The sequence below is a fragment of the Microtus ochrogaster genome, chromosome 8, assembly GCF_000317375.1.
Source record: "Microtus ochrogaster isolate Prairie Vole_2 chromosome 8, MicOch1.0, whole genome shotgun sequence".
Classification (NCBI taxonomy): domain Eukaryota; kingdom Metazoa; phylum Chordata; class Mammalia; order Rodentia; family Cricetidae; genus Microtus; species Microtus ochrogaster.
In genome coordinates, this window is record NC_022015.1 from 9,902,745 (window position 1) to 9,925,960 (window position 23,216).

The 23,216-nt window shown below is 41.3% G+C and overlaps 2 protein-coding genes across 5 annotated transcripts in view; both read right to left on the bottom strand.

Moving 5' to 3' along the window:
* Nucleotides 1-6,045, bottom strand: part of Arl6ip1 (ADP ribosylation factor like GTPase 6 interacting protein 1) — a 10,163-nt gene extending 4,118 nt beyond the window's left edge. The window contains exons 1-3 of the mRNA XM_005351045.2: nucleotides 5,823-6,045; nucleotides 3,255-3,388; nucleotides 2,699-2,818 (exon numbers count right to left, since the gene is read on the bottom strand). Of these exons, the coding sequence (XP_005351102.1) occupies nucleotides 2,699-2,818; nucleotides 3,255-3,388; nucleotides 5,823-5,858 (290 nt within the window). The 5' untranslated portion in view covers nucleotides 5,859-6,045. The remainder of the gene's footprint in view (nucleotides 1-2,698; nucleotides 2,819-3,254; nucleotides 3,389-5,822) is intronic.
* Nucleotides 6,046-7,793: 1,748 nt separating this feature from the next.
* Smg1 (SMG1, nonsense mediated mRNA decay associated PI3K related kinase) overlaps nucleotides 7,794-23,216 on the bottom strand; it is a 103,975-nt gene continuing 88,552 nt past the window's right edge. For all 4 annotated transcript variants that reach the window (XM_005351046.3, XM_026781414.1, XM_013347673.2 and 1 more), the window contains 9 exons: nucleotides 21,300-21,434; nucleotides 18,826-18,978; nucleotides 18,388-18,567; nucleotides 18,032-18,259; nucleotides 17,244-17,455; nucleotides 17,020-17,126; nucleotides 13,876-14,055; nucleotides 13,688-13,794; nucleotides 7,794-12,143 (listed from right to left, as the gene is read on the bottom strand). In XM_005351046.3, the coding sequence (XP_005351103.1) occupies nucleotides 12,066-12,143; nucleotides 13,688-13,794; nucleotides 13,876-14,055; nucleotides 17,020-17,126; nucleotides 17,244-17,455; nucleotides 18,032-18,259; nucleotides 18,388-18,567; nucleotides 18,826-18,978; nucleotides 21,300-21,434 (1,380 nt within the window). In that variant the 3' untranslated portion in view covers nucleotides 7,794-12,065. The remainder of the gene's footprint in view (nucleotides 12,144-13,687; nucleotides 13,795-13,875; nucleotides 14,056-17,019; nucleotides 17,127-17,243; nucleotides 17,456-18,031; nucleotides 18,260-18,387; nucleotides 18,568-18,825; nucleotides 18,979-21,299; nucleotides 21,435-23,216) is intronic.

A 23,216-nucleotide genomic window follows, 5' to 3' on the forward strand; every position in this document is an offset into this window, starting at 1 on the left:
CGCCAAGTGAATTTTGCATTGTGCCCATCAGTGCTCTAAGCAGCTGCATCAGAGTATCTGAGTAGAATAATTTCTATACCAGGTAAGCAAGATGCTCAGAAGATAAAGATGCTACTGTCATGCCTGGTGACCCAAGTTCAATCCCCAGCACCCACATGGAAGGAGAGAAACAAACTCTAGAAAGTTGACCTCTGACTTGCACATGTGCACATGGGTAAGTGCATGTGGGTGGCAAACACACACACTTGAGCACATGCGAATGCACACACAGAGAGAGACAAAAATGAAAGAGTCCAATCCAAATGCCTTATAAACTCAGCTCCAGTGAGAGAAAATACAAACACCAAACAGAACTGATAGGCCTCTAGAAGAAAGTCATTTCTAATCTGTCCCTCCGCTATTTTTGTGGCACTAAAAAGGTCCAGTACTAAAAAGGATCAATGCTAAGAACCATACTGCCCTCTCACCTGCTAGCTGGTAAAATGCAGGAACAGTCGGAGGATTTCACAGAATATCCAAGCTGCTCATGGTCAAGGCTACAGTGTGGTTATAACATTCCTTCTTTCCCACATCATCCATAATCAAAACATAAACCTCATCACATGAATGCTATTTTTTTATGATTTATTTTTATTTTATGTGCATTGGTGTTTTGCCGGCATGTATGTCTGTGTGTTAGATCTTGGAATTATAGAGTTGTAAGCTGCCATTTGGGTGCTGGGAATCGAACCTGGATCTTCTAAAAGTGTTCTAAACCACTGAGCCATTTCTTCCGCCCCCATGGATGCTATCACTACCAAACTTCTGTTTATCTCTCTGAAGACTTTCCTCCAGAATTATGAGTTAGTGAACTGCTGTCTGGGCTAACGTCAAGGCCATAAACTTCCCCAAACATAACAGCATTAAATACTTCATGGTGAGGGAAAAGCAATTTGAATAACAAATCCTAACACTGACCCATTATTTTTTAAAGAAACATGCTTACTTAAACCATATTTTAAGCTAACTCCCCAAATTATGTGAGCTTGTTCTTACAGATCCAGAAGGTACATAACAAAGGCTCTCATCTTTACAGATTATATAACTTGCTGTCATTTGGAAACACAAAAAAAATTAAGGGCACAGGCAGAACACCAATCAATTGAAAATATCAACAGACAGAGAATAATCTATTCCGAAATCTGGTTCTTCTCATTATGTATGGCTTTTCCTTCCTCTAGCAAAGAACAGAACTCAGGGTACCATGTGTTCTGGAAAAGCGCTCTTAATACTGAGCTCTGAGATATTCAACATTGCACTGGAATTTCAAATAGTTACTGTAATCCTTAACCACTTAACTATAATCTTAGCAAGTCCTGGTTAATCATTCAAATAACGGTAAAAATGAGATCAACAGCTCATGTGTAGCCAACAGGAGAATCTCCTCTTACCTACTCACAATGGACTTGGTCAACTACCCCTGCACTGCCTCAATGCACTAGCTCTCTCAGCCTTCAACACAACATCCCTCTTGGTTTGTTTTGGGGAATGTAAAGGAACACTGGTTGTGGGTGTGACAGGATCTCTCGGTGTAGCCAAGACAGGTCCATAGCTTGTTATGTGTATAGCTCACTCTGCGCTCATTATCACAATGTCTGTCATCCAGAGTACTGAGATGAGCGGTGTGCGCCAACCCACACAGCTTAAAGGTCCAATAATGTCTAACAATTGGAGGCTTTTCTTTGTGTTGGAGGAAAGCCTGTGAGAGGACAGTGTAACAAGAGAACCAGTCACTGACCTTGACAAGCAGTTGTCCTCCTGTGTACAAATGAGGACTCACACACACAAAGAGACACATTTAAACAAACTTGAGTTCAAGGTCCATTGAAAGAGCTGGCTTTGCTGGCAAAGCAACATGTTGCAGAGACTGGTGACGGAGTTCCATCCCCAAGGTCCATACGCGGTAGGAGAGAACAAACTCTGGGAAGCTGCCCTCTGAGCTACATATGCATGTTAGCACATGCACCCATCCCCAAATAAATAAATGTTAATTTAAAAAAAGTTCTGTAATTCTTATTTAAAACAGCACCTTTAAAAGATACCCTCGCCTGCTGGACAGTGGTGGCGCACACCTTTAATCTCAGTGTTCGGGAGGCAGAGACAAGCAGATCTCTTTGAGTTTGAGACCAGTCTGGTCTACAGAACTAGTTCCAGGACAGGCAGGGCTACACAAAGAAACGCTGTCTCCAAAAACCAAAACCAAACAAACAAAAACATATTAACAGGAACAATAATAAAAATAACAACACACTTTCTTTAAGAGGATAGTGGTAGTGCACACCTTTAATTCCAGTACTCAGGAGACAGAAGCAGGTAGATCTCTGAGTTCAAGGCCAGCCTGGTCTACAGAATGAGTTCCAGGACAGCAATGCTATACAGAAAAACCCTGTCTTAAAAAACCATAAAGAGAAAAAAAACCAAAAACAAAACAACCTCACTCTAAGTATAGAAGTAAAATTGAATAAACATTAACAGATAACAAAGAAAGCAAGTTTTTGACCAAAGTGACATACAAGGACAATAGTACTGAAAATTCACTCATTTAAATTCAGCTAAGAAATTCTTCACATAAGAGCAATGACTAACTCCCAGCCGGTGTCTGATGGTTATAAAACAGTCTTCATTAAGCACAGTACACTAATCATACATAGCCACCTACCATTTATTAGAGCCAAAAATCCTTGGTGCCAGAATGGGAACAAGGTAGTCAGCCAGGCACAAAAACATAACAAAGCAGGAAACACCGGACAGCACAGATGGATCGAGATAATAGATAATCCTGTTAAAAACAAAGAAAATTAACCAGTTAGAAAACCAGTAGTCATTGTTCCTAACCAAAGGTGTTTACTCCCTAGCCCACAGCCTCTCAAAGACGGGGCTGTTTCCTTTCTAATTCCCTCACAAGTGGATTTTAGGAGGCATGCATGTTGTCACAGTTATAGCAGTTAATGTCACCAGCAACAATCAAAACTCAGGAGTCCTCAATTTTTATTAGGAAAGAATACAAAGGAAGGGTGTTGAAACACAGAAGTTTGAATGCACAGGATTTGCTCAACTGTATCAGATTACAACTTTACAAAAGGACTACAAATTCTAGAAACTGGGTAAGCTGCATGCAAAAAAGGCGTTCCTTTTTTGGATTATGTATTACAAAAGCGTCTCTAAGCATAGGCTAGGAGCCATCTGAGCACTTAGCAATAGCAGCCCTCACTTACAGGAACAGCAGGGAAACCACGCCTGCGATGGCAGGTGGAAACCAGGCTCTTTCCCAGCGAAGGACTCTGTCAGCCATCAGCATCACTTCTCCCCATCCTTGCAGCTGCTCTTCCAGACCTGCAGTCTCCACAGCCTACATGCGGTCAACAATGCAGAGTGTTACTTCACCAATCTCAACACTTAGGTTGCTAAAAGAATAAAAGCCTTCCAAGGCATCAGCCCGCTATCTTAAACAAGCCAAGTCATGAAAAACTGCAACTTTGGCAACAAACAAGAAAATCGTCAGGTGGCAGTGGCACACACCTTTAATCTCAGCAGGCAGATCTCTTGTGAGTTCAAGGCCAGCCTAGTCTACAGAGCAAGTTCCAGGAAAGCTCCAAGACTACACAGAGAAACCCTGTCTTGAAAAACCAAAAAAAGAAAAAAAAAAAAAATCTGTGGGTGGGAGAAAGTCCAACCTTTCTTTAATGGTCACTTTAGCACTGGGCTGTGTCCATGAAGTAACATAATACTCCCAAGGCTTCACAATGTGGGGATAAACATTTCAATATTAATGAAAGTGAGCTTACTATGGTTAACTAATATCCCCAGTTCATCCACAGCGTTATGCAGCAGTGCTCAGAACACTACTAAATTGGATCCTCTATCGTTCGCTCATTTCAGGTGGCTGGCACTGTCTGTTGATTGGTCATTTATTGATTTAGGCCTTTCTAAATCCATCATGAAAACAGTCAGTCCGGACAATTTCTAAAATAGCTCTTTGTATGCTGGAATTATTCCAATGTTGGCATGGCAGTCACTGTGGAATTAGAAAAAACTCCTCCACACAGTTATGTGAGGCACTTAAAGTCCTCCACAATGGTTCCTCATCGCTGATGGTGGAATCATGGCTAGCTTTCAAATTTCTCTGCATATTTGACAGCTGGTCAAAAGCACACCTTTAGGGTGAGCTATTGTGACCTAAACCCTTCAGGGATTTTGATAAAGAAGGAAATTAGAACAAGAAGTTGCTCAGTCTGTGTAGGGCCCTGGATTCAACCCCCAGGAACACACGGAACCCAAGTGACAATATAAGCTTTTCACAAAGGATTGTGAAAATGATAGAGCACAATATGGACTTGGACTACTTTTAATTAATATAAAATCTGTGTCATAAGTACTTCTGACTATATTACATGCTTAATACTGATATCAACCCAAACTAGAAATTCTAAACATTTCACATGCTATACTTCAATTCATGTGCCTCAAAACTGGAAAAGATATTTTTACAACCTCTATTTAGGATGTGGAAACTGAGACAAAAAGGTAAAGATAATGTATCTAAATCCAGGAAATATAAGATTAATGGCCTTGCTCTCCTTAAAGTGATATTGCTTTGATGGAAACAGTTGTTCGTAATCAGGTCCTCTCCTGTGGCAATTTCCTTTAGTATCAATTAATCCTCTTACTGGATTGTTTGCTGGTGTGTGTGTTATGTAGGGGGAATTTAAGAGTACAGGGCAAGCATCTCTATTGGATTGTTTGTTGGTGTGTGGGGTGGGAGGGTGGGTGTGTGCGTAGGAGAAATTTAAGGGGACAGGAAAAAGCGTCTCTAAACAGCAATGCAAAGTGAAAGTCCCGCCCGATCCTCTACTGTCCTGTAGACACTTTTCGTTTTTGCTGGCTTTTAGGCTCTTAGACGTGCAAAAGCAGAAGCTACAAGCTGGTAGTTGCTCTTTTCATTTCTGATATGTTCGGTCTTTCCCTGGCGAATGGCAACAGAGAAAACAAAAGGATCTCTCATTCTTGCCTAGGTGATGCAGTTACATTTGTAAAACTAGCAGGACCTGGGGATGCACAGCTGTGGTCCCAGCACTTGAGAGGGGAAACGGGAATAACAAATGCAAGGCAAACCTCAATACATAGGTCAGGGCCAGCTTGGCTACATGAAACCTTGGTCTCAAAAAAAAAAAAAAAACCCAAAAATCTGTAACGAAGCAAATGTGCCTTCCTCTTATACCACCTCGTACAGTTCTTTCAGATCCGTGCTAATCATTCTAAAGTGAGCCCCCTCACCAGTTCCCAGATAAGTGCCAGGACCTCCCACTGTCCTTTCCGCTGAACCCACTTTCGGCTTCCTGCGGTGAACTCGCAGCGAGCTACAACAAATTATGTGTCAGCGATAACTAACTCTGTAGCAGCCCTTTGACCCTCCACCCTCGCTTAAGTTTTGGGCGGAAAAGCCCTCATACAAATAATCTACCGAACATGATTTAAAACCCAAGAGGGCGGAACAGGTAGGTCTCCGGCATGAGCCCCAAGCGTTAGACAAGGCCCCTGGCGGCCGAGTGCCCTAACCTGCCACCCAGGTTCCTTCTTGCCACGGCCCCATTCTCACACTTCCTCACTTGAGGTCCTTGCCTCATCGTGCATGGTCCAGGAAGGACGTTGGGGATCGGCAGTAGAGACCGCCACAGTAGAGATGGGCAGGGAGCCGCAGGATCAGGCCTGGCAGCTCCCTGGAGGCACCAAGACCAAGAGGACTAACCGGAAGCGTCGGGGACAAGTCAACGACCGCGACTCACCAGCATGTTGCTGCTGCGGTTATCCCCTTCCGCCATCGTTCTGGAGGCGCGGTCTCAACGAGCAAAAGACACTGGGCGCCGACACCCGCAAGGCGACCGAAGCGCGAGGGAACGCCCCGCAGCCAGCTTATATAGGCCGGCTGCCTTTCCCCGATAGCCCTCGCGAAACTCGCTCCTCATTGGGCAGAAGGCACTCCGGCTACTGGGCGGCCAGGCCAACCGGCAGCCAGCGCATGACTTGAAATCCAGGTCAAAGGAGAGAGAGGCTGCGCGGAGCAGAAAGACTCGGACCAATCAGAGTTCAGGGGTGTGGCCCGCTGGGGGGCGGAACGGAAGGAAGCGGTTCAACCGCCGTCTCTAGGCGCTCGCCCTGCTAGATCAAGGCCTCTGAGGCTCCTACTGCTTTACTGCGCCGTGCCCTGCGTCGTAGGCTGCAAGGGCGGAGGACGCTTTAGGTTCCTGTGGCACCTGCTAAGATTTATGACTGGAAGGCTGGCGGCCCCCATGTGAGAACTGCTGCTGCCATCTCGCCAGCAGTAGCAGACCCTATGAGAACACGGAAGATGCACAAACTCTTAAAGACCTTTTGCAGTCAGTTTTTTGGGGAAATAACAGTTGTGGCGCACTTCAGGTAGCTAGGCGAGCGCGTAAGATGGAGGGATGTATAGGTGGGTGAGAAATTCAGATGGAGCTCTTCACATTGATACGGGCTAATGTGTGGAGGAAGCTATGTAAAATACTGACCTCAAATATTTTACATCTAGGTTATTTTTTTTAAAACATTTCGTTCTTTAATTACCAGGTTCTTCAGTTCCTGGGAGGTTTTGTAAAGAACTTGAAATAAGCCCGGCCCTACCTGGCGCATGATGGTTCTATAAAAGGGGCATACAATTTGTCACAGACCTTGTGGGAAGTACTTGGATAAGGTACTAACTAGCACAACATAGTTATGGCTAAGAAGCTCGGGTGAAGTGCTGCTTCGAGGAATTGGGGGTGAGGGGGCGGGTGATATGACTAGATCGATACAGAAACCTTAATTGGAGAAAACTTGGAGCCTAGAGAATTCCCTCCTCCTCAGTATTGGGAACAAAAGGACCCGGACAGCTGCTCCACAGGCTAAGCAGTGAAGGGCCCATAAGAGAGGCCGGAGTACAAATGGGCTTTAAAAATCCACCATTTCTACCCTGGGAACTTGGCTGTTGCTTCAAGAAAGCTCCGGAGTTTGGTCGTTGTTTCCAAACGCTGTAAGGCCAGCTGCTGAGGCTGAAGTAGCTGAAGTCCAACAGCAGTTTCTCTAGAGCGCTTTGTGTGCTGTTCCCAGCCCTGATCCAAACGGCCCAGTGATTAAAAACACCTACGCTTTTTTGCACAAGAGATTTCTGTACCAGATAATGAAGCCCTTATCACAAATCTTCCTCAGAACTCTGGCACAAGAGAACTTGCCACATACTCTCTTCCTTCAGAGCTTTCACTCCCAATAATGGTTGCCAAAATTAAGCTACATACATTGCCTTTTGTCTTTCAAGACATGGTTTATCTTTGTAGCCCCAGCTATCCTGGAACTTGCTCTGTAAGACCGGGCTAGCCTCAAACTCAAGGGATCCACTACCTTCGCCTCCCCTAGATTAAAGGCATTATTTTTTCCCCCCTCCAAGACATGGTTTCTTCTCTGTGTAGCCCTAGCTGTCCAGGAATTCACTCTATAGACCACGCTGGCCTCAAACTCAGAGATCCACGGGCTCTGCCTCCAGATTGCTGGAATTAAAGCCATGCGCCACCCCCCCTCCCCAGGCACGGATTATCTAAAAACTTTACTAATGAAATAAAATTTTCTCTGTTCAAAAGCAAGTAAAATATTTTTGAGAATTAAACATTTTTAATTTTGGGAGAGAACAGAAAAAAAGTGTACCAAAACAAATTTTCTGGGATCCACTTCAATAAATTCAGAACTTAAATACTGTATCTTTTAAGACTTGAACCTTTATTTTTTGAAAAACAGGTATTTCATATAATCTTTACCATGTTAATGCAAAGTAGGCATGTGTTTTGTATTTTCCAAAAGATGCATCATGGACATTTTCAGGAAGCTGGTGTGATTTATTCAACTTTTAAATCTTAAATACAAGCACGAAATTATATCCATCAGGAGGCATTACAACTTAAAAAAATAAAAGGAAAAGAAAAAAGAAAATATTATTCTGTACAATGTTACCAGGACACGGAAGATTCAGCTCAACTCAACTTGCTCTAAGAGTATTTATAAACAACAACAAAAAAAACCCAAACATGAAATGTGATGTGGCTGCCACCAAGGGACTTGTAAAACTAGAAAAATAAGCAACACAGTAATCTGAAACAGGAGCTGAATCAAACATCAGGAAAAGGGAAAACAACCACTGTTAATCAGCCTGTTTGGGGAGGGATCTGTTTCAGAACAACATCCAGTTCTTTACCTTCTTCAAACACCCAGCTGATTTTGAACTTTAAACATTAGCACTAGAATTTCTCAGTGCCCCCATTTCTCAAGGGTTCTCTACATGGTTGCCCTTTTTAACCCAAGCTCAATCTGTTCTTTTTAAATAATAATGTTATCCAGGCCCAAAAGCAGGCAAAGTACAGTGAACTGCCTTCTCTTGAATCTTAGCAGAGCGCTGTGATTCTCACTAATACCTCTTAGAAGATCTTCCTATCCTACCCAGCTCATTGAAGATGAGGACTTCAGTGACTAGTGCTTTTTGCCTCCTTGATTTGTGGGGGAGGGTTCTAAATTACTGGCATTTTATAAATTTAACGAGATATAAAACAATGTTTTCATACTCATCTGAACACGTGAAAAAATGCTTCAGTATGCTAGTTGTAAGGGCGAGGATGTATGTAGCTCAGGAAGAGCGCTTGCCTAGCATGTGCAAGGTTCCATCCCTGCACTGCAGGTAATCTAGCTAACAGCAGCACAGCACTGACATCTGCTGTATGAATAGGAGTCACAGGCTAGTTGTAGGTGTATTCATTACTAAGAAAAGAATTGGGAGAAAAGAAGAACCAGCTCCTTTGATTTTAGTACTGCACAAGTAAGCCCCCGAGTATCTACAAAAAGGTGGAGGGAAATAGGCCAGGAAGACTCTGATTTAAAGTACTGCCTATAATACCCCAGATTAAAAAGGACCTAAGACTGAACATCAACTTTAATATTTGGCTGTACTTGCATTGCCCTGCTTGGCATTTTATTAAATGGCTCTTTCCTTAAATTTCACACATCGGAACAACCACAATTAAACAAAAAACAATGCAGATAACACCAAACATTGAACAATAGTAAGAAAATATTAACTAAGCTTAAGTAACAGAGGCAAGTGTTAAGGGCAAAGTGAAGGGAATTTTTTCTTTGTATTACAAACTCTCACCCTGAACTTGGAATTTGAACGCTGAATCAGTGATCTAAGAAAGTAGATCAAGACTTATCACTTTCACACAGAAATCTCATACCTATTTATTAAAAAAAAAAAACCCTCACCACCACCACCGTCAAAAAGTATCTAACCATCTGTGTGATCAGCTCCATGACCAGAAACAGAAACTAAAAGACACTTTGGTAAAGGAAGAAACAGTTTCGTAAGTAAGTACTAACTTAGGCCTCCACAGTTTGGTAGCGAAATCAACTAAAACCAGACTAGCTAATTAAAGACAAAATACATTTCAAGGGTACTCTGAATTAGAAGAGGTTGTTTGTATGGTTGTTCTGTACCCCTGAATCTTAAAGGATGGGGAGAAGGAAGATAGGCAATAGGGAGTAGAAGGGTAAGGAGTAAGGAGAAAAAGGTTGGGGAAAAGAGAAAATATCCCTGGTTTTCCACAGATATTTTGTCATCAAAAGATGTGTGACTTCAAAACTACAGCACTCTACATGATTTAAGACATTCCCCCAATGGCCCTATTTTTTCCACTTGAGACTTCTTACAGAAGTTCAACCTGGCAAGGCTATCTGCACAGGAAGCCAAACCATACAGATGAGGGTTCTGTCCAGAGCACAGTGGGCAGCAAGCTTTGAAGTCCTTGGTTGCTCTTATCTGTCCTATAACCAAGAACTACTCTTCTCTCAGAATCAGTTTAAAATAGATAGGTTGGATAATCCATCAGAGGCACATTTTTTTTGGTTTTTTTTTTTAAGCTGTCATATTTTTGCTTGGATTAAGTTGCCAGGTACTTCTGATGCCCAAAATCATGAGAAATAAAATTCACCTACTACCAAAGCAGAAGACATTTCTGACCACTACCACAAACTACAGGGTATGTGAGTATGAACTGGTTTTATCATTATGATAAAAGCTCTTCCCGGCATGAAGCATCACTGAAAATGACAAGTCTTGAGAGAACAAAAGTTACTAAAGTACCGTTGCTCTCAATGCCTCTAGGGAAGAAAGCAGCATGCAAAATACAGTATGGCATCAATAATCCAGCTAGGCTGTTTTGTGAAAATAAGGCTCAAAATCAACAAAATCAAATGCAATGTGCTAAGTTCCTTGTCGTTGGACACATGGAAATTCAAAACAGCATCTTCCAATACTCATAATTAAGAAAGTGCTGACACTGGCATCCATCTCTTGAGGATTAAACTCGTAGCAAGCAGAGAAGAGCCCAGAGCCACATGGAGTGTTTCCATAGGCCCTTTCAGGCTTGTGCACAGAGGCTGGCAAATTAAGTGACCACTGCACTAGTTGCTAAAATGCTGGGAAAACAGACTCAAAATACTCTGTGTTGTTCTGTGTTGATATGTGATTTTTAACTCTATTATGGTCTCAACTTCTATCAAGGATCAGCAGTGAGTACTGAACATGCTAAACTGAAAGATGTCTTGATCATGACTCACTACACTAGTTACTCAACAGTAAGCTATAAACAAATGATGCTGAAAAGTAAACAGAACCCTCACAGACCACCAGCTGAACTAAAAGATATTGGTGGGCATCACTTCTCATGCTCCCAAATGCCAGGTAAACTAAAGCACTTTTAATTTACATCTTAAATGTAAAATAAAAAATTATACTTTGTAAATTAAATTAAAAGTATCAAATGAGAAAACTGAATTAAAAAACATTTCACTCTACCTCCTCCAGAACACTTTATTGTGAACCTGTCATCAACAATGCAAACTCCAATAGGTTCTCTATCCTGGTTGTTTAAAAGGCAAAAGATTACATCAGATCAGCTACTTTCTATGAAAGAAACTACAGCAATCACAGAAGAGGGAAAATTTGAATGACCTCCAAAAAATGCACACTATAAGCAGAGGGGAGTGCACATGAAATCAGTGTCTGTTAGACTCATTACATTTGGATGCACAGTGACAATTCTGGAAACTGTACATGATAAGAGTCACATATATGACTGAAATAACCAGAGTTACATCTTGTATGTGATGATCGGACCTTTAAACAATCCTTAAATTTTCCATGTTTTCATTGGACTTGGAGAAGCTCCTGTTTCAGTCTCCAAATGTGGTAACGAAAGTTTATGAAGTGTAAGGATTGAAATAAAAGTGAGTCTGACAGCTGGCTAATCTACCAGAGTGGGTCAATGAGGAGCTGGGGAACAGGGAAACTGATGGGGAGGAGTGGGATCCATGGTTGCTTTTCCCTTCATTTCAGAAGTCAGTTCTCTTTCAATGTAGTGTCTGTTACATTGCTTTCCCTTTTTTTTTTTCAGTCCATTTCTGAAATTCATAACAGCATAGCCTTTTGATACTTACTGGTCAACCCAACCAGTACTGTTGCCAAGCAACAAGTGTTTCTCGAGAATCTGAATGCATCAACTCTTCCGTGGCTGTGAGTTCTTCGCGGCTCCCCGTTTTCTCTTGTTTCTGAGCGGGGTTTGTTTTCCTGGATTGTACACACAGGGTCAGGTGGAATGGAGTTCCAAGTCACTCTGTGCTCCGCAGCATCCCGATTTCTTTCTCACATAACCTCCTGACACGTTTGCAGCTGTTCTGTGGCAGAAAGACAATCTCCGTGTGCAGGCAGTGAGCTTGCTTTCTTCACCTTTGACCCTGGCCATGGTGTTGGGCGTATCCCTGAGTGCAGCTGTCCTGCAGGATTCACTTCCTAGTACACCGAGATTTCCTAGGTTTCCTCAGAGTAAGCCCCCAGTTGCATCACCACCGACTGTGATGTGGCTTTGGATGCCTGAGGCTGAGTTGATTCTGGTGGATGTCTGACCTCGCTTAACCAGACTCATCTACTGTATTGCCATTCACACCCAGGCTGTCCAACCTTCATACAGCTGAGCCAAGTTATCTAGATTAGTTGCTTCCTTAATGACATAGTCAACCTGTGAACATAGGTAGGAGAAAAGTGAAACCACTGAGAACTTGCAAGGTCAGTTTATATTCAAATTGTGTAAGTTGTCTCCAAGTAAGCGCTAGTCAACCCAATCACCCAAAGAAAGATTTGGCTGAAACATGGTAAAAAGGTGATGTTCTCCATGACCACAGAGGATCCACAGGCTGAGTGTCTTAGGAAAGTCAGAAGCCTTAGAGAAGCATAGCGCTCATAAGCAGCCTACCCATCCCCCATCATTATTTGTTCTCAGGGTTATACCATGAAATGTTATTATGTGTAGAACAAAACAATGACAAAAGTGAGTGCAAGAAATAGTCTAGGTAAGAGTATGACTAGCTACACTTTCCTGTAACTTTGAACAGCTCAGTGGTAAAGTACCTGCCTAGTGCCTGTAAAGATCTATGTTCAATTCCCAGCACCTAGGAGTGGGAGGATGCCATACAGACACACACAACTAATAATAGGGAAAAATGGACAAGAACACACATTCGTATGACATATTCGTGGGATTAAAGAGTCTACACCTCCAAAAACTGTCATCCTCTATCTGAAACTTTCAAATCTTTAAAGTAAGAATTAACTTGAGTTTGGTGGATGATTAGAGCAGTCATATACCTTAAATTTCTTTCTTTGGGGGGGGGGGTTCTCTGTGGCTTTGGAGCCTGTCCTGGATCTAGTTCTTGTAGACCAGGCTGGCCTTGACCTCAGAGATCTGCCTGCCTCTGCCCCCCGGGTGCTCAGATTAAAGGTGTGTGCCACCACCACTGTCCGGCACACCTTAAATTTCTATGGAAGACATTGCCTAAAAGGAAAGTCCTAAGTAGTGAAGAGTCAAGTCATGAGCATTTGACAACTTGAGAACAATGTTACTAATAACCTTCTGACTCCTGAATATAGGTTTAGGGGCTGATTCCTCTTTTTGTTACAGAAAAACAAGAGAAAGAGTAAGAGACTGTGCATGAGCACAGCAGAGGACATAAGGAGGTCAGAGGAGAACTTGAGTGAATTGGCTTTCTTTATCCCACCATGTGAAATCAAGGATTGAAGTTAGGTTATCAAGCTTTTGTGGCAAGTACCCTTACCCACTGAGCCGTTCTGCTAGCCCGAGGGCCTTATTTCTTGATTAAATAAAGAAACGGGTAAATGAGATCCTTGAACCTACCAGCAGCATTATAACAGTTTAAGCTTAAAAAATAGTCACCTGGAACTCACCAAGGCCAGCTGGCCTGGGTCTGAAAAAACCTGGGATAAAACCGGACTCACTGAACATAGTGGACAATGAGGACTACTGAGAACTCAAGAACAATGGCAATGGGTTTTTGATCCTACTGCACGTACTGGCTTTGTGGGAGCCTAGGCAGTTTGGATGCTCACCTTACTAGACCTGGATGGAGGTGGGTGGTCCTTGGACCTCCCACAGGGCAGGGACCCTGATAGCTCTATGGGCTGACAAGGGAGGGGGAGGCAAATGGGAGGCAGTGGTGGGGAAGAGACTGAAATCTTTAATAAATAAACGGAAAAAAAAATAGTCACCTGCTCAGCAACTGACATCCTCCTGTTTGGATCAACATCTCGACCCTCTAGCTTGGCTTTCACTCTCTTCCACACACTCACTGCATAGGAGTTTCTCTCTTGTACAGCTATAAAGCAAAAACACATATTAGTCAAGCCAATCTTTATTTAATATAGAATTATAAGGCATCCATATTCTAGCTGATTACCTTTCCCTGTTTTAGGATCTCTGACAGCCTTTTTGGGACTACAAGCAATGTTCTTGCCAGTTCCTGGGATGGTGCTTGGTGGAGTATCTGCTGATGTAGCCAGATTTTTCTGAATCAGTTTTTTAGCATTCTGAGACATGACATCAGGCTGAGTCTTCTGGCCAGTGTTACTCCGGACAGCTACAGAGAAAGAATTGGTGGCTCAATTTGCATGCAAACAGAAACAGGGGTGGGGGTGGCAGCAGCACACAAACAAGGAGATGGCCGATAGCAAGTACTCCACAGTACTCAACCTTGAAAAGTTTATGATGGTAAAAGTTCTTATCCCTTGACATAACAATTATGTTCCTAAAAATACAATTTCTCAACAGTGGGATTCTCAATAGATGAATCTGAACAACATAACGATCTTCACTACACAATGATAAACAGTGGCAGTCAACACTTCGAGCAACTAGGGCATTAAAAGCCAGAATGCAATTGTAATTCCAGTGCAAGGAAGGCAGAGACAGTGGATCTCTAGGGCTTACTGGTCAGCCAATCTGTGAACCCAGGTAAGGTGCAGTGAGAGACCTTGCCTCAAAAAACAAGGTACAGGGCTGGAGAGATGGCTCACCAATTAAAAACACTGGCTAATTTTCCAGAGGTCCTGGGCTCAAATCCCAGCACCCATATGGCATCTCATAAATGTAACTATCTAGTTCCAAAGGATTCAATACCTTCTTCCTGCCTTCCTTGGCAATGTAGGCAGACAAACACTAAAAATTAAAACCTTTAAAAAAAAAGTCGGGCAGTGGTAGAGAACACCTTTAATCCCGGCACTCGGGAGGCAGAGGCAGGCAGATCTCAAGGACTTCAAGGCTAGTCTAGTCTACAAGATTTAGTTCCAAGATGCAAAAGGCTGTTACACAGAGAAACCTTGTCTGCATGACAGTGTCAGGTCCCCTGGAACTGTAGTTAAAAACAGTTGTACAAACAGTTGTGAGTTGCTATGTGGGTTCTGGGAATTGAACCTGGGTTCTCTGGAAGAGCAGTCAGTGCTCTTAACTGCTAAATCATCTCTTCAACCTAATACTTAGGATACTTTTTATTTTTAAAAGATAGCATCTCACTGCTAAGCCTGGTTGGCCTAGAACACACACAGAGATTCGCCTGCATCTGCCTCCTGGGAACTGGATTTAAGGTGTAGCCATCAGCCTTGCTGCTGCTGCTTCTACTCCAGTATATTTTGGCCATGGTCTTTCTCCTACTCCAACTTCCCCCAGATAGATTTATTCATTCATTCATTCATTCATTCCCTCCGCCTGTCCCTCTGTCCTTCCCTCCCTCCCTCCCTCCCTTCCCAATGCACATAAAAAGGATGGATGGATGGATGGATGGATGGATGGATGGATGGATGGATGGATGGATGGATGAAGATGTCAGCATAGCTTGATATACTTTTAGGACATTAATTAATTTTACATTAAGCCATTACCAATTTAACATTAACTGGGAAAATCCAACAGAAAATCACACTCACAAAATGATCTATTGTGAATATATTATTATTTAAAAAATGTAGAAAAAAAGCCAGGTGGTGGTGGTGCATGCCTATAATCCCAGCACTCGGGAGGCAGAGGCAGGTCGATCTCTGAGTTTGAGGCCAGCCTGGTATACAGAATGAGTTCCTGGACAGGCAGTTCTCTCCCACAGAAAAACCTTGTCTCAAAAACAACAAATAAAGGGCTGGAGAGATGGCTCAGTGGTTAAGAGCACTGCCTGCTCTTCCAAAGGTCTTGAGTTCAATTCCCAGCAACCACATGGTGGCTCACAGCCATCTGTAATGAGATCTGGTGCCCTCTTCTGGCCTGTAGGAATGCATACATGCAGAACACTGTATACTTAATAAATAAATAAAAAAAACAACAAATAAATAAAAGAAGAAGGGGGGGGACCCTACAGATGCACACAGTAGCTTTCATGGCTTACTTTGAAATGAAAGATTCCAAACAGATTTTTCTATTCTAATTCTACTATTCTAAAGTACCAACAAGAAAAAAAAGTTAGATCTTAAAAGTCTGAAGCCGACTTCAGAAGTATGTAGTAGACACCTTCAACTACAGACACTTGGGAAGCAGAGAGATCTCCAAGAGTTCAAGGGCAGTCTAGTCCATATACCAAGTTCCAGGACAGTCACAGCAATGTAGAGATATATCAAAATAAATAAAAAGTGAAGAAGTAAGTAAGTAAATAAAAAGAAGAAAGTCTGAGACCATTTAAGTCCCAGATTTGCAAGCCTCCTGCCTTGGCCTCCCAAGGACTGGGATTATAGGCATACACTACCATACTTGACCTTAGCTATTCTTTATAAGGAAAATCAATCCATTTATTTTAAATTCAGAACAATATAAAATTCTTATTTTAAATATAGAACAATATTAAATTCTGTTACATTTGCTGATTGTTTTCTTTTTCAGTTTGGTTTGTTTGTAAAGATTTCATTGGATTTAGTGTGTGCGCGCGCATGCGCGAGTGTGGGTGTGCACGTGCCTGCACACCCAAAGAGAGCAGAGTGGGCACTAGATCTCTTGGAACTGGAGTTACAGGAAATTTTGAGTTAGGAACTGCTCCCATCTTCTGCAAGAATGGTAAAAGCACTCACTAGTCTTTTGTCTTGTTTTTTTGTTTGTTTGTTTGTTTTGAGACAGTCTTACTATTAGGTCAGACTGGTCTTAAACTCACAATCTTTTGCCTCACTCTCTCCAGTACAGACATTAGAAGCATGTACAACCAGGCCTAGCTCTTAAGATAAAATCTTTCTTTTTTTTGAGACAAGGTTTCTCTGTATAGACCTGGCTGGCCTTGAATTCAGAGATCCTACCTCTGCCTCCAGAGTTCTGGGATTAGGCGTATGCCACCAACACCACCCAGCTAAAATAAACTTTTAAACCACCACCATGCTTAAAGAATATTTTACAATACATGTATTTCTGTTATTTAAGTCCTTTTAATGATAATTATTGAGCCTGGTTATATGACAGTGTTAAAGACTCCTTTAAAAGGTAGTGACTATAAACACAATAGACCTTCACCCATCCCTAAGCACCTAAACCTGTATGTATAAACTGTCAACATATGAAGATTGACCTCTTTCTTTCATACCTGCAGCAAAGGATGGCTGGTAAGTAGCAGATGATGTTGGACTTGAACATTCGTTTGCTGCGTCGGTGACTAAGGGTGATGCAAAACTCACTAAATTATTATAGATACTGAAATACAAAATTTATGAAACATTTATTTATGAAATGTTTTTATCAGATAACTATTTACAAATACATCAGTAAATACTTAGGCTTTGCTTCTACGTCATGAGAGTTGACCCTTACCTTTGGCTTTGTGTCTTCAGTTCTTTCAAGGTTGGAGTGATTTCCTGCAGCATTTCAACATGTTCTTGACTTCGAACTTGACCCATGGCCTGGACTAACGTGAACAAAACTGTCTGAATGTTGTCTTGCCATGATTTGTATTCAGCCAGGAACTGTCTGACACTGCTCTCATAGGGGATATCTTCAGCATCTGCCAGAGCAGCCTCTTCATCCTGCCACCAATACACAATCCATTAGTAACAGACTTGTTTGTTCAAGCAATTCCTCTCAAGACAGTCAGTCACCTTGTGATCAAGAGGTAATAAATGATCTAAATGTCACTGTGTTTGATCTGCCTATATGTCAGTTTCTTATATTTACAGGATCTTTATTTCTAGTACCAAAGAAATATCAAAATGATGAAGTACTTTAGTCTTTTTAGGGAATGGATTTTCTTATTAATCATACTAAGTAGAGCACTGGAAGAAGAGACAGTAGTTAATTCACTTCGGAGAAAAGCTTTATTTGTTTGGAGACACAAGTGGGGAAGAAGAAACTAAAAACCAAAATAGCTGTTCCATTGGACACTAACTTCATCTATTTAAGCCTCAGATACTCTTTGTAAAAAAAAATCATGTCTGCTTTAGAAAAAAAAAACAGTTGCTGAAAACACATTCTGACCTAGTTACAAACAAGTTGCAAGATGTAAATTGAGAAGTTATTTTTTTATGACAAAGTGTCACATCTTTACACAAAGATATGACCTATAAGGTCTTGAGTCAGGAAACTATGTCAGTGAGATGCATTACCTTAGCCATGGCTTTCAGGAGATGCTTGACATCCCCAAGCTGCCGGTTATGACCTGTGAGCACAGTCTTTACACTGTCCACTAAGCTCTGGATGGTCTCACAGACGGTCTCTATCTGTTGCTCCTTCTCTGTCTGAACAGCCCTCTGGGTGGACATATCCTGGGTCAACTGTTTGTGTGCTGACAGAAGCCACTCAGAACTGCCAATGGGATGTTCAAGAGTCGTGTCCTAAATAGAATAAGCATTAATTGGAACAATTTGTTATATTACTTAGTCTTAAATAATCACAACTTTAATTTGTGCTGCTGGCCTTATTATTTTTAATACTTCTAGTTAGTTACTCCCACAGGACTTACCACTCTCTGTAACAAACGAAGCTCTAACTCAGAGACTGAACTGTTGAACTGTGACGCAAATGAACACATCTGCTGACATCTTTTGATTAGTTCAAATAAGGTGGCATCCAGGCTTAAGGCTTCTGCAGTTCTTGTTCGTAGACTTTCAAAATGAATGATGTTGCTGCAGAGAAAAGTGACCTGTGAAGAGAGAACCCACACAGGGTGGGGAAGGAGACTGATGATGTGAAAAACAATACTCCCTATGCATTTTAGAATCTGAGTGAGAACTGGTTCTGAGAACATAAGACTCTTATGAAAACACACCAATTATTTACAAAGGCTGTTAAGTAGTGCACATCAGTATTCCTAGATCTGAAATAGCAAAAACCACCTAAACACAAAATTCTAATGCTTCCATCATCTTAAAACAATCACGGTAGGTTCAGGATGCAGTACCTGGTTTGCTCTCTGGCTCTCTTTGAGAACAAGATTTCTTCTTTCAGCTATTGTTGCTTCAAAATCTTGTAGTACTGGTGCCAGTGCAGGATTGGCACCACCTGCCCACTTCAGCCGCTGCTCAATACTTGCTTCAAGGGCTGCTAGTTTCTCCTGTAAAAGTCAGCAGAATCCCGAGCCCTTATCACACTCTCCACTCTATGTTAAACATTTTATGATCAGTCAGAGTCAGAAGAAACAAGGACAGGCATGCTTAATTTAGAAAACACCTCAAACACCTTTGTTTTGAAGTTAATCTTGATCTTTTTTTACTTTATTTATTTTTATTTTATGTACATTGTTGTTTTGCCTGCATGTATGTCTATGTAAGAGTGTCAGATTTTGGAGTAATAGTTGTGAGCTGGGAATTGAACCTCGGTCTTCTGGAAGAGCAGTCAGTGCTCTCAACCCCTGCACAATTTCTCCAGCCCATTCACCCTGATTTTGCTTGTATATTTAAGGGTCAAAGCCATCAGGAAGAAAAGATTTTTAATCTCCCTGTTGTTTTTTTTTTTTTGGGGGGGGGGTCCCAAGACAAGGTTTCTCTGTAGCTTTGGAGCCTGTTGTGGAACTAGCTCTTGTAGACCAGGCTGGCCTTGAACTCAGATCTGCCTGCCTCTGTCTCCTGAGTGCTGGGATTAAAGGTGTGCACCACCACCACCAAGCAATTTATTTTCTTGACATCTATAGCACTTTCATGTTCTTAGGATTTTTTTTTCAGTGTTTATTACTGTCGTTTTTTTGTTTGTTTGTTTGTTTGTTTGTTTTTTTAGTTTTTCGAGAGAGGGTTTCTCTGTAGCTTTGGAGCCTGTCCTGGCACTAGCTCTTGTAGACCAGGCTGGCCTCGAACTCACAGAGACCCACCCGCCTCTGCCTCCCAAGTGCTGGGATTAAAGGCATGTGCCACCATCGCCCGGCCCGTTTTTTTTTTTTAAGTTTTTAAAAAATTAAACACGAACAGTTTCCAGGATAGCCTGGGCTACAGAGTAAGAACCTGTCTCCTCTATGCCAAAAGAGGAGAGAAAAAAAAAGTCCAAACATTGCTGGAGATGTATGAAACTGAGGAGTAACCTCTGTTGTCTAGCAAGTATGAGACCATATGTTCAATTCTTAGCACAGAAAAATAAGTTTAAGAATTAAAAAAAGGGGCTGGAGAGATGGCTCAGCGGTTAAGAGCATTGACTGCTCTTCCAAAGGTCCTGAGTTCAATTCCCGGCAACCACATGGTGGCTCACAACCATCTGGAATGAGGTCTGGTGCCCTCTTCTGCCCTGCAGACACACACACAGACAGAATATTGTATACATAACAAATAAATAAATGTTTAAAAAAAATTTAAAATACAGCCAGTCAATGGGTGGTGGCACACACCTCTAATCCCAGCACGAGACCTCTGAGGGTGTTTTTTTTGTTTTGTTTTGTTTTGTTTTGTTTTTTTGTTTTTTCGAGACAGGGTTTCTCTGTGGCTTTGGAGCCTGTCCTGGAACTAGCTCTGTAGACCAGGCTGGTCTCGAACTCACAGAGATCCGCCTGCCTCTGCCTCCCAAGTGCTGGGATTAAAGGCGTGCACCACCATCGCCCGGCTTTTTTTTTTTTTTTTTTTCAAGACAGGGTTTAGCTTTGGTGCCTGTCCCAGAACTAGCTCTTGTAGACCAGGCTGGCCTCAAACTCCCAAAGATCCGCCTGCCTCTGCTTCCCGAGTGCTGGGATTAAAGGCGTGCGCCACCACCGCCCAGCTAGACCTCTGAGTTTGAGGCCAGCCTAATCTACAGAAAGAGTTGCAGGACAGTCAGAGCTATACAGAAACCCTATCTCAAAAAACCAAACATACAAAAAAAAAAAATTAAAAATACTATATTAGTATTGCATTTCATATTATACTATTAAATTATATAATCAGAAATGTCACCAACTATCTGAGTTATATACCTAAGTCTTCAAGTCCAGCGTTATTTAAAAAAAAAAAAATAACTAGTTTGCTTTCAACACATCTGAAAGCATATAACCAATAACAATCATTTAGAAACATGCCTGCTGCCTTGAACATATTAAACCCTTTATCTACAGAAGCAAACAAGTTTCAAAGTAAACAGTGAAATCATTACTGTAAGAGTCCCTGGCCTTGGAGAGTAAGAGGGGGAAAAAAATTAATCTATTTGTTCTCTTATGAGAGAAAGAAGGTATGGTGTTAAAAGAGTGGGAGGTGGAGGCTTTGGAGGAGATGAGGGAGGGAAAACTGGCCAAAATAGATTCTATGAAAAGCTCTTCATTTTCACTAAAAACAAAAAAAACTTAAAAAATTAAAATGAAAGTGAAAGGGGATTATGTTATACTCCCTTGGCTTAGAAGTCAAAGACAGACACAGATACAATCAACGTCACTAGTTAGTTACTTGGCAAATCAGAATGTGCTAATAGCAAGACAGTCAAACTCACCTGAACAGTCCCAATCGAAGTCTCAATCTGACTGAGAGCATGCAGTTTCTTCTTCATGCTGGTCAGGATTGCAGACCGAGGTGGAGTGACTGACATGGCTTGTGGTCTATTGATAAGGAGGTCTTCGTGTTGCCACTATTTAAAGAAAAAAGGAATGTAGTACTAGTAGAACAAAACTTCAGATAAATAAGCGAAGGGTAGCATGAGGTAAGTAAGACTGGGAGAAGACAGAAAATTGAGTGGCAGTGAAAGGACCATTAGTCAGTGAAAGTATCACATCCAACTGAGAAGTTCCCTGACATGAAAATGGCTAGTAAACCTCAGAGATCACTAATACAGTCAAACAGGAATTCTTAAGATAGCTGGTAAGTCTTATATTAGGTAGGCATGCCCAAAGACAACTGACCTTTCCAGATCTAGTGGCATAAACCTGTAATCCCAGCACTTGCCAAGACTGAGACAGGAGGATAACAAGTTTCAGGACAGCTTGAGCTACATTTAAAAACAAGATAACTTTAAAAAAGTATACTTTGTCTTTATGATGTGTGTGTCAATCTCTAGGTAAAAGGATGCAGTGAAATTAGTTTTGGGTCTGGTAGGATTGTCTAGCAAGGAGACTAGACAGAAAAAGAACTCTTCACACTATCAAACCATTTTTCTTTTTTAATGTTTTGACAGTCATTTGGGCTACAACTAATACAGGAGCTGGGGGTATAGTTTAGTGATGCATCTAACATAATGTGTAAGGCCTTGGATTTGATTCCTAGCACCAAATAGCAGATGATAATCTAATAGTTACACATTATGCTTACAGTTTAAGTGTGCCCAAATTTAAAAATGGAGAGGATTCCTAACAAGTTTCCCTTAACGTTAACTGTCAATTTAAAATTTTTGGCATTTGTTTTTTATTATTATTACTATGATTTTAGACAAGGTCTCATATAGCTAAGGCTGGCCCCAAACTTGCTACATAGCCAAGGATGAACTTCAACTTCTGATCCTCCTGCCCAAACAAGTGTGTACCACCAAATCCAGTTTATGCAGTACTGGACTTTGTACATGCATTGCCAACTAACATTCCCAATCTCAGCACTGATAAGTTTTAAGGTAATAACATCCAAAATGTACATTATTTCAAAGCATAAAACATTTTTGTAATTCATGAAGCATTACCCCACCCACCCCACAGACAATGTGTGAGAAGCAGGACTATTAATACACAACTAATATGAAGTAAGAAAATAGCTAGTGAAAATAAAACCACCAATAGAAGAAAGACAGTTTCAGTGACCAAAGTGAAACAAAATAACCACTGCTTATGCCAAAACTGATTCCAAAAACTAACATGCTCCAATGCCTTTAACTTTGATGCTATTGATATTGTCAAAGCCTATATTTATCAAAGAATAAATAAGGAAGCCATCCCTCAGTCACACTGTGCATACCATCTTCACAGATAGTTGCCTAATCCTCACAAGTCATCTTCCACAAGGGATAGCACCCCTCTATCTATAGGTAGGATATCAGAACTAGGTTTGGTTAGAACCTAATCTGTTATCCCAAAGCCAGTGCTAACATGAGAAAATAAGTATCTATAAGCAGTTTTGAAAATAAAGGCAGATTTACTTAGATCCAAAGCTATATATTGTATTTGAAAGCATCATAAAACCTATTTAAAGTAAATTTAATCATGATCCAATAATACAGGATGAAGATCAACCTATATCATGAATAAATACAACTGTTACAAATTATATTCATGATCAATACTCATTGTTACTCAATACATTAACTGAAACACAAAAATAATCCTGAAAGTATTCACTTTGGTTTGGCACAGTTGAGGCAGTTTATATATATATATTTTAAATATGTATTTATTTATTTATTTATTTATTTATTTATTTATTTATTTAT